Source organism: Danio rerio, chromosome 8 (genome assembly GCF_052040795.2).
Source record: "Danio rerio strain M-AB ecotype USA chromosome 8, GRCz13ab, whole genome shotgun sequence".
Classification (NCBI taxonomy): Eukaryota; Metazoa; Chordata; class Actinopteri; order Cypriniformes; family Danionidae; genus Danio; species Danio rerio.
The window spans coordinates 8,584,263-8,594,796 of record NC_141028.1 but is presented as its reverse complement, the minus strand read 5'-3'; the positions used below and the strand labels follow the sequence as shown (position 1 = coordinate 8,594,796).

Here is a 10,534-nt window from a genome sequence, read left to right as displayed (position 1 = left end):
GCTTTTATTTTGAGCGTGACGTCACGAGCGCAGATTTGGTTGACCAATTAGAGGAAAGTGGGCGTTTCAGCACCGCCTACATGTGTAAAATGAATTTTAAAGTCGTTTATCCGTTTTCCTACCCTAAACCAAAAAACGAAAATCCAGCCAAAATCTCGTTTTTTCGTTTTCTCGTGAGCAAAAGAAAAACGGAAAAACGGCCGTTTTCTCCATTTCCTTTATTCCGTTTGAAAATGGAAAACAAATGAACAAAATGTACACGGACCTATCCCTTTAAGTTCTTTAACTGGACTTCAACCTCGTTTGTAAAACCGGTAATAAAAGGTCGCGTGTACTGCATTGTGAGATGTGGTATCCCCATTCAGCATAATATTTAATTAGGTTATCCTTTACAATACATACTGTACACAATGTGTTTTGTATACCGTACATACTGTAAAATGCACGGTTTACGCTTTTCATGTTCACTACAATGCTCTAAATCTTGAATTAAGAAGCAGTGTAGTGCTGTGCATTGATTATTTATTCATGACAGCTGTAATCAATATTATGCAAGAAACCTCAAAGCTCAGCTAAAGCGATTCACTAGAGTGATTTCACGTGACTTTTTTGTGCCCATTCAGCACTTGAACGACAGACTCAGGACAAAAAAAAAGCACAGCTCATTTCCTCATCCATGCACGTAGACATGAGGTGAGTACTGCACAGCATTGGTTTTATAATCACACAATCCTTGAGTGACGCTGTTCCTATTGTTTAACACGCTACTTTGAACATTCGGTCAGAAACATAGCATGCTGGTATGACTCCAAAACAACATTCAGTAGCTATGCCTGACAAAAGGGTGGATCTTTTTTTCTCTCAAAAAGTGCACGTTTTTTGCAGTTATTCGCCTCATTTTCTATAGAATTTTGAGTCTTAAATACTGCAATTTAGTGATATGCTAAGGACTATTTTAGCTGGATTAGCTTGTCAGATAGTCATCATAAATATACTTTTTGAGGTACCAAAAACATTTGCTCAATACATAGAATGAAGAAATATTAATAAAATACTTATTTTTAATTACAAATTTATTGCATCATCTTTTGAAAAAAAGGAGTTGAAGTTTTAAATGAAAAACAAAACAAAACTAGCCTTTTGTCCTTTATTGGGCAAATAAACTGGCCAGCACATTCAACTTTCCTCAGTCAGAATTTGGCCATTTGAATAATAAAAAATTAAAACATAACAATATTAATAGGGCGTCATGGTGGCGCAGTGGGTAGCGCAATCGCCTTACAGCAAGAAAGTCGCTGATTCGAGCCTCAGCTGGGTCAGTTGGCATTTCTGTGTGGAGTTTGCATGTTCTCTCCGTGTTGGCGTGGGTTTCCTCTGGGTGCAACCTGTTTCCCTCACAAGTCCAAAGACATGTATAGGTGAATTTGGTTGACTAAATTGTCCATAGTGTATGTGTGTGAATCAGTGTGTATGGATGTTTCCCAGTGATGGGTTGAGCGCTGGAAGGGCATCCGCTGCTTGAAACGTATGCTGGATAAATAAGCAGTTCATTCTGCTGTGGCGACCCAAGATTAATAAAGGGACTACTGTAAGTCAAAAAGAAAATGAATGAATGAATAATATTTATAATGTAGTGTTTTCTGAAAAAAAAAACATTTTAAAAGTTTAACAAAAATAGCCTAATAAGTATAAAAAAAATGTTAATATGGGCCACTTTTGGTGCTTCAAACCTTTTTATCGGTATTTTTTCTTAAGGTCAAAGATTCAGGATAAAAGTTGGGCCACTTGTAGTAAAAGATGACTTCACTTTTGTAATTCTGTATGTTTTCTTGCACAGCTGGATGTTGGACTCGTAATAAATAATTGTTTGCATTCAATAAAAGCCTTATTTGCTGGGTTTTCACAATCTATGATGGCATAGAAGTTGAAATTAGACAAATGAGCTCATGCATAAGACAAGTTATGGACCTTTTATCAGTGTGGGGTGAGTCTCTGAACCATCCAAGGCCCCCTGGCTATGGGCCTGACATTGGCAATATTTTAATGGCTGTGAGCAATGATCTCCTTTTTATAGTCTTTGGCTGCTAAAATGACTTTTCTATTTAGAATTTGCTAATAACACTTTTCTGAAAATATAATATTAAGGAGAAAGTCCCAATGTGCAAATATCAAACCGACTTTTTTTACCCTGAATTTGCACAGTGCCTAAAATCCGGATGGGTAACATGTAGGTTTGTTGTTTCTGTTTTGGATAAACATGTCCAGATGTGGTCCTCCCTCATCAGCCTTACCCAGTGATCAGCACAAATCTGTATCGATTTATAATCTGTATAGCACAATTAGTGTTTTTTAGCATGCAAATCCAATTATTGCCTCTTCAGCGACATCCCTTTGCTCAAATTCAGTTACCTGATGAGCCAGAGGGCTTGGCTGGAGAGCTGCTGCACATGTTCTCCATTACCTTAATTGAGAGCCACACACTGACGGCTAGTCACACTAATGGAGATCTGTTAGACAGAGTGGTCTAGTCTGGGGGAAGAATGTGATTAATGTCCACGCCGTGATGAAACACTTGTGAGATTAGCCATGCTTCACTTTTTCGGTCTAATTGTCATTCTCTTCATTTGCCCATGTGGAAAAAGAAACTATTCGTCTTGGCGTCCAAGTGAAGTCAAGGTCTTTCTTATGAGGAGGGATGACACCTTTTTTTGTATCAGTTTATTATTAAATATTGTTTTTGGATGGGTGACATAGTGGCTCAGTGGTTAGCACTGTTGCCTCACAGCAGGAAGGTCAGTGGTTCGAGTCCCAGCTGGGCCGGTTGGCATTTCTGTGATGAGTTTGCAAGTTCTCCCGTGTTCACGTGGGTTTCCTCTAGGTGCTCTGGTTTCCCCCACAATCCAAAGACATGTGCTATAGGTGAATTACCACTTTCTAAACACTTAGATTGCGCGCGCAGCGAGGTGGCAGAAAAAAAAACGGGAGCGCTAGCATTTACATCGAGGCAATGACATCCGATGCGGTACAGAGTTTGTTGTTTGTTATTAAAGATATCAATAAGTTATATTGATTACATATTTTATATCTTATTTACATAATGCTTTCAGTGTATTATAACAGCTCGTCACCTAGTTATAAGCACAGTTATTCTGCAAAATTAACATTAAAGTGAGCGGCGTTCGTCTGACAGGTCCATCTGCGATAGCACCCTTCCAATGGATATTGGATAAGATGAAATGGCCAAGCATCCAGCCTGAAATATACAATCTCATTGAAACTCCAAGTGATTTTACAAGAGAGAAGTTAAAGGCCTACAAGTTTTTGGATGCCAACAATTGAGTTCTGTGTGGTCGTGTGCAAGAAATAATGTTCCATGAGGACCAGATTCCAAACTTTGTAGTGCTAAAAACCGAGGTTCTGCCTTGTCAAGGACAAGCAAAGAAGACAGAGCTATACAAGGTCTGGGTAATCATCAACAAGCAAAACAACTTCATTCTGACAGTGAACTGCATCTGTACGGCAGGGTATGTGAACTTACATTTTTCCATTTCATTCTAAGAATTTAGTGTCCGCAGTTTAATGAACCATATTTAACTGTTTTTGCTGAAAACTTTTGGTTTTGGCATTCTACAGCACAACATGACATGTTTGCTATTGTAACCGGCCTTTTTTTGCAACCTGTCGTATATATATATATATATATATATATATATATATATATATATATATATATATATATATATATATATATATGTGTGTGTGTGTGTGTGTGTGTGTGTGTGTGTGTGTGTGTGTGTGTGTGATATATCAGCCTTTCAATTTTTTATTTTGTTTTGTTGGATTGTGACCCCTGGGGGTGTAGTGCAACACTACAATTATTGTCAGCTCCAGCAGGTTGATTTTAAGGGGCCAGGTTAAACTTTCTGACAACTTTAATGGCAGTGTTTCTCAACCACAATCCTAAAGGACCCCCAACACTGCATGCTTTGGATGTCTCCTTTGTCTGTCACACCCATTACAGGTCTTTTAGTCTCTGCTAATGAGCTGATGATCTGAATTGGTTGTGTTTGGTAAAGGAGACATGGAAAATGTGCCGAGCTTGTGTACCTCCAGGAACGTGGTTGAGAAACACTGCATTATGGCACTCTAATACATTAAAATATGATATTTGAGATTAATATTAAGTTATATTAATAAATGACTATAAACAAATATGGTTATAAGACTGTTGCATGTTTGTGTTGTCATTATGCTCATGTTTATATTGGCCTTTAGTTGTGTGTGCAAAGTTTGTACATTTATAACCACCTCGTGAGTTAATGACATTGTTATTTTGGGGGTCGTGGGCTGAACTTTGGGAACCCCTGCTGTAGAGTAGCATAAATACAAATATATTTTTAATTAATTAATTTATTTATTTTAAATTAATTCATTAACAATTTTTTATTTATATAATTTCATTTATTTTTAATTATTTACATTTAATTAATTTATTTTAATTGATTAATTTTTATATTAATTTATAAACTTTTTTATTTATTTATTATAATTATTTTTATTTTATTTATTTAAAATTAATTATTTTTTGTTCATTTTAAATTTATTTATTTAAATTTTATTTATTGACATTTATTTTCAGTGTGAAATTATTACTTGCGTTTAAATGTCAAAACTTTTTTCACTTATTTTTAAGTCCAAAAAGAAATGGGCGATTGCTTGTTTTTTATTATTATTTTGTTTCATATTATTTGGTTACTGAGCAGCAATAAACAACATCTTAAAATATAAGGGTTTTTAATGTGATTTTTCTAAACTAGCAGTGTTTTGAAATGAATGAATACATAATAATCGTAATAACTGTGATTATTCCTCAGACTATAATCGCACAACCAAAATCTATAATCATTGCATCCCTACATACAGCAATAGTGTCAGCTCCAGCAGATTAATTTGAAGGGAGGGGGTCTGACAGCTTTTATGGCAGTGTTTCTAAACCACGTTCCTGAAGGACCACCAACACTGCATGTCACCTTTGGCTCTCACACCCATTACAGGTATATCAGTCTCTGCTAATGAGCTGATGATCTGAATCAGATGTATTTGGTTAAGGAGACATTGACAATGTATGGAGTTGGTGGTCCTCCAGGAACGTGGTTGAGAAACACTGCATTATGGCACTCTAATACATTCAAATATGATATTTGAGATTAATATTAAGTTATATTAATAAATGACTATAAACAAATATGGTTATAAGACTGTTGCATGTTTGTGTTGTCAATATGCTCATGTTTATATTGGCCTTTAGTTGTGTGTGCAAAGTTTGTACATTTATAACCACCTCGTGAGTTAATGACATTGTTATTTTGGGGGTCGTGGGCTGAACTTTGGGAACCCCTGGTGTAGAATAGCATAAATACAAATATATTTTTAATTTATTTATTAATTTATTTTAAATTAATTCATTTGCAATTTTTTATTTATATAATTTCATTTATTTTTAATTATTTACATTTAATTAATTTATTTGAATTGATTAATTTTTATATTAATTGAATAACTTTTTATTTATTTATTTATTATAATTAGTTTTATTTTTTTTATTTAAAATTAATTATTTTTTGTTCATTTTAAATTTATTTATTTAAATTTTATTTATTGACATTTATTTTCAGTGTGAAATTATTGCTTGCGTTTAAATACCAAAACTTTTTTCACTTATTTTTAAGTCCAAAGAGAAATGGACGATTGTTTGTTTTTTATTATTATTTTGTTTCATATTATTTGGTTACTGAGCAGCAATAAACAACATCTTAAAATATAAGGGTTTTTAATGTGATTTTTCTAAACTAGCAGTGTTTTGAAATGAATGAATGGCCTTTAGTTGTGTGTGCAAAGTTTGTACATTTATAACCACCTCGTGAGTTAATGACATTGTTATTTTGGGGGTAGTGGGCTGAACTTTGGGAACCCCTGCTGTAGAGTAGCATAAATACAAAGACACGAGTAGCTTTGTAAGGACTTGATGAGCTTTTATTGATTGAGGTGATATTGCAAAGAGCAGCACCTTTACAGTAGCTTTCACAGTATCTCTGTTAACAGCTGTTTGTGTGTTAACAACCCGACTCTTCTCGTTGATTCAGTGCATTACGTCTTAAGGCAAGAAGTATATTAGAAAGACATCATATATAACTGGAGTTTCTGCTCAAAGTGTGCCTGCGAATGATGATATTGAAGTAGCACCATTATTGCCAAGAGAACCGCCGATGAACTGGCATCGCTGTAAAACCTCTCGCCTTCATTAGCAGCATAATGTACTCGCACTTTAATGCAAATGCGCTTTAATTCTGTTTCAGACGCAGCGGCTCAGCGTGGCTACGTCACCACCAAAACCACACATGCAAGTCAGTCATTCAACACGCATGCAATTATATTGGCTAGCTGCATCAAACGCCGCTCGGGTTGGGGGTTTGTTCACATTTTGCATCAAATAGAATTATGCCTAACAATTGATTATAACTAATTCCCTGGCAGAGTCACTCGCGTCAGTCTTTTCCCTTGATCTCCTTCTTCACCTGCGGAGCCACTTTCTCCACCTTTTTGGCCACTTTCTTTTTCTCCTGAGGCTTTTCTTCAGGCTTCTTCTCCTCCTTCTCTGGTTCTGCTTTGGTTTCTTTGTCTCCGTTGGTGATGGTTTCCACCGTTCTGGTTTGGACTTCTTCTTTTGGACTGGCTTCTTCTTTATTGTTGGCTACGACTACCTTGTCGACTTGCTTTTCGTCCTGCTTCTTTTCCTCCGCTGGACTTTCAGCTTTCTCTTCACTTACAGGTGATTTCTTTTCATCTTCTTCTGTGTCGCTTTTCTTGTCGTCCTTCTCTGAATCAGCCTTAGCTTCTTCTCCAGCTGATTCCTCTTTCTTCTCTTCTTCTCCTCCTGATTCCTCTTTCTTCTCTTCTTCTCCTCCTGATTCTTCTTTCTTCTCTTCTTCTCCTCCTGATTCCTCTTTCTTCTCTCCTTCTCCTTCAGATTTGGTGTCCTCTTTCTCATCCTCATCTTCCTTCTCCTCTCCTTTACCTTCATCTTCCTCTTCTTCTTTTTCGCTGCCCTCTTTCTCTGATGTTGGAGATTTCTCACCGCACAGCTCGGTCTCTTCGATCACTTCCACTTGTGGCTCCTCTTCCTCCTCTCCTTCCTCGTCTTCCTCTTCTTCCTCCTCAGCAGCAGCTTCTCCTTCTTCTGCTTCTTCTTCCTCATCTCCTCCTTCTTCTTCTTCCTCTTCTTCTCCTTCGGGAGCGGCTGAACTCACTTTGGCCTGACTGGCAGCAACAATCTCCTCCTCTTCCTCCTTCTCTTCCTCTTCCGCCTCTTCTGCCACCTCTTTTGCCACCTCTGCCAGATCATCATCGATGTCGCTTTCTCCTTTGGTCTCCTCGATGATCTCCTCCACTATTTTATGCTTGACCTTTGAGGTTTTTGGCTGGCTGTAGGCAAATGCGGTTACGGCGGCGCAGAAACGAGTCTCCTCACCTTCCAGCAGTTTCCTAAATTAAATAGAGATGTTTTGTCAGAAATCAAATGCATGAGATGCAAATAAGTAGAATAGTGTGGACAACTCTACCTGTATGCGGCTATTTCTGCATCCAGTGCCATCTTGACGTTGAGCAGATCCTGATATTCCCGGAGATGACGAGCCATTTCCCATTTCGTTCCTTTTAGATCGTTTTCCAATTGGTGAATCATTTCCTGTTAAAGCAGATGAAGTACATTTCTTTGGTATTTGTAACATTGACAGACTTTCTTTGAGTAAATGTTTTCATTAAGTGCAGCAACACACTATGATGATCTGGAGCAGATCTGCTTTAAAATAATTCAACAGATTTCTGAACTGAAATCTGCAGCAGTTGTAAAAAGTAAGGATGCGCACTGCACGTTGCGCATAATTACGCACGCATTGCGCAAACCACCTGTGAAATACTGGCTACGTTTCAAAACCTCGTAGGCAGCATTTTTAGGTATCAGTGACGCAGTCTGTTTTGCAACAATGCCATGTGCTTTTGCTTTCATCAAGGACATTAGATCAACAAATGAATAAACCTTAATAATAAGATCATTTTCCAAATCAAGAAAACCGCATCAATACATTCAAACGTCATCATTTCACATGTACTCGGCGCGTAAATATTGTGTATTACATCACGGTGGTGCAGCGAGATTTCTTGTTTGAATTTTTTTTGTTAGTTTCTTTCTGTCAGATTTAATATAATATAAATCATGCCATAACATAAAGTTATATTATAGAGAGTTAAACAGCATTTGCGTGTCCGGATTAGTTTAATTTTTCCATGTTTCAATTCTTATTTAAGTATTGGTTGAGGAACTGACCTGATAACTGGACACGTCGGTGTTATGGCGGTCCTCGATGTCATGCAGCTGCCTCTCCAGTGAATCTTTGGTTCCTCGAAGAGCCTCCAGTTCGACGCTCTTGCCTTGGATCTGACGGCGGTAGTCCCCGATCTCGTCCCGTATGGACTTTATAGCATCCTTGTTCTGTTCCGCGGCGTCCGTCAGCATGGCGTAGCGGCACTTGAACACTTCTTCAGCCTGCTGGAGGTTCTTGGAGGACAGCCCGTCCAGCTGCGCGCGGATATCCCGGAGCGCAGAGGTGATGTCGGTCTTCTGGAGGTCCCTCATCTCCACCACCGGCACCTGCGCGGCTTGAAGCTGAGCTAGAAGCTCGCTGATCTCCTCCTCGTGGTTCTGCCGCAAGAAGTCCATTTCGTCCACGAGCGCCTGGACTTTCCTCTCCAGCTCCATCTTCATGAGAACCGAGTCGTCTTTGTCTTTCTTCATGCCTCGGATCGCAGCATCCATGTGCTCTCTGAGCCGGGATTCATCTTCGTAGCGCTCTCGGATCCGCTGGAGATCCTCGTCCATATGGTCGGTGTCCAGCAGGATCTGCGCCTTCTCCTTGTGGAGCTGCTCCAGGGCGCAGCGCAGGTCTTGGAGCTCGCGGTCGTACGCATCGGTCTGCAGAGACTGCGACAGTTTTTGCTGCTTTAGCGCTTGAATCTCCGCCTCAAGCTGCTTGTTTTGCTCCTCGAGGAAGCGAACCTTGTCGATGTAGCTGGCGAAGCGGTCGTTGAGCCCCTGGAGCTGCTCCTTCTCGTTATTGCGCACCGGATCTCCATTGAGCGCCGCGCTCAGCTCGAACCCGTCAGGAGACGCGAGCACGGCGGGGCTGTACGCGGCTCTGGAGGAAGACACATTCGTGGTTCTTTTGAACGACAGAGGGCTGCTTTTAGCCCACGAGCGCACGGTGGATGTCGGCGGGCGTATACTCCGTGTCTCCAGAGCCCTTCGGCGGGAGGAGCTCATCATGTCCATGGTGAATGGTGCTTGTGAATTGGTGGTGTGGTGAGGGCATAGTTGCGTTCTGTCCCGTTGTATTTATACGCGCTCTTACTTTGTCAACGAGGCACGAGCACCACCCTCCCCTCGGAAAATCGATAAAGACGGAGGAGAAGCACGGGGTCGTTGGGGTGTTCAGCAATTCACCTCAATGCCCCGCGATGGTCGAAGTCTTTTAAAATTGTATAAAAGGTGAAGTTAACAAGCTGTGACTTTCTGCATTGCATGTTGTTTAGTGCACTTGCTGCATTTTCTGCAGACCCTAATGCATTGCAGCAGGACAGTATAGTTGCGCTCTTCATCTGCATGATTGAAGCTCTCAGTAAACAAAGTTTGGAGTAACATTATGCAAATGTTTTTGATGAAAATGTCTCCTGCACACCAAAACTTTACTTATTTAATTAAAAGGGGTGTTTTTTGACATTTAAAACATTTTATTTTACTTACTGTATTTTAAAATGCATTATAAACCTTTGTTGCAAAACTATTGTGTTGTCTGTCTATTATTAAGCAACGCAGTTCAGCAAAGACATGTTGTAATTTATGGTCAGGGGTGGACTTAGTGATTTGGGGGTCCTAAGCAATTCCATGTATGGGGCCCCAGCATTGAAACTCAACAAACTCTCATTGTCTATATATATATATATATATATATATATATATATATATATATATATATATATATATATATATATATATATATATATATAAAATTTTTTTTGTCTTTTGTAAATAAACAGCATGTTTCTAAATATATTTCAAGTGGAACCTTTATATTCTTAATGTAAAATAAAAAAGATAAAAGTAAAGTTCCACTATTCATTGTGTCCCAGGTTTTGAAAATAAGTAATAACATTGAAATCTTAATGGTTATAGACAGATTAACAACATGTGATGGCAAATTTCTACAAAGAAAAAGCGATATGATTAATATAGGCTTCTTGGCATTGTTCGGGGCCCCCTATTCCCCGGGGTCCTATGTGGCTGCTTACCTCGCTTATTGTTTAAATCCGCCCCTGTTTATGGCATATTTGCCTTGTCCTTTGATAAAATTCCTTGCAATTGCAACATTCTTTCTTAATAAACTAATTTTAACCACACAAACTTATGCAAAGTCAGACGTAT

The 10,534-nt window shown here is 38.7% G+C and overlaps 1 protein-coding gene and 1 long non-coding RNA gene across 3 annotated transcripts in view; one reads left to right on the top strand and one right to left on the bottom strand.

The window, feature by feature from the left end:
- The first annotated feature begins 613 nt into the window (after positions 1-613).
- LOC137496290 (uncharacterized) overlaps positions 614-10,534 on the top strand; it is a 36,530-nt gene continuing 26,609 nt past the window's right edge. For both annotated transcript variants that reach the window (XR_015497585.1, XR_015497586.1), the window contains exon 1: positions 614-693. This is a non-coding gene — a long non-coding RNA (uncharacterized LOC137496290). The remainder of the gene's footprint in view (positions 694-10,534) is intronic.
- nefmb (neurofilament medium chain b) lies at positions 6,012-9,410 on the bottom strand. Its single transcript, NM_001123280.1, is given in 3 exon segments — positions 6,012-7,542; positions 7,620-7,744; positions 8,384-9,410. Coding segments are annotated over 3 exon segments (2,124 nt in total). The 5' UTR covers positions 9,386-9,410; the 3' UTR covers positions 6,012-6,545.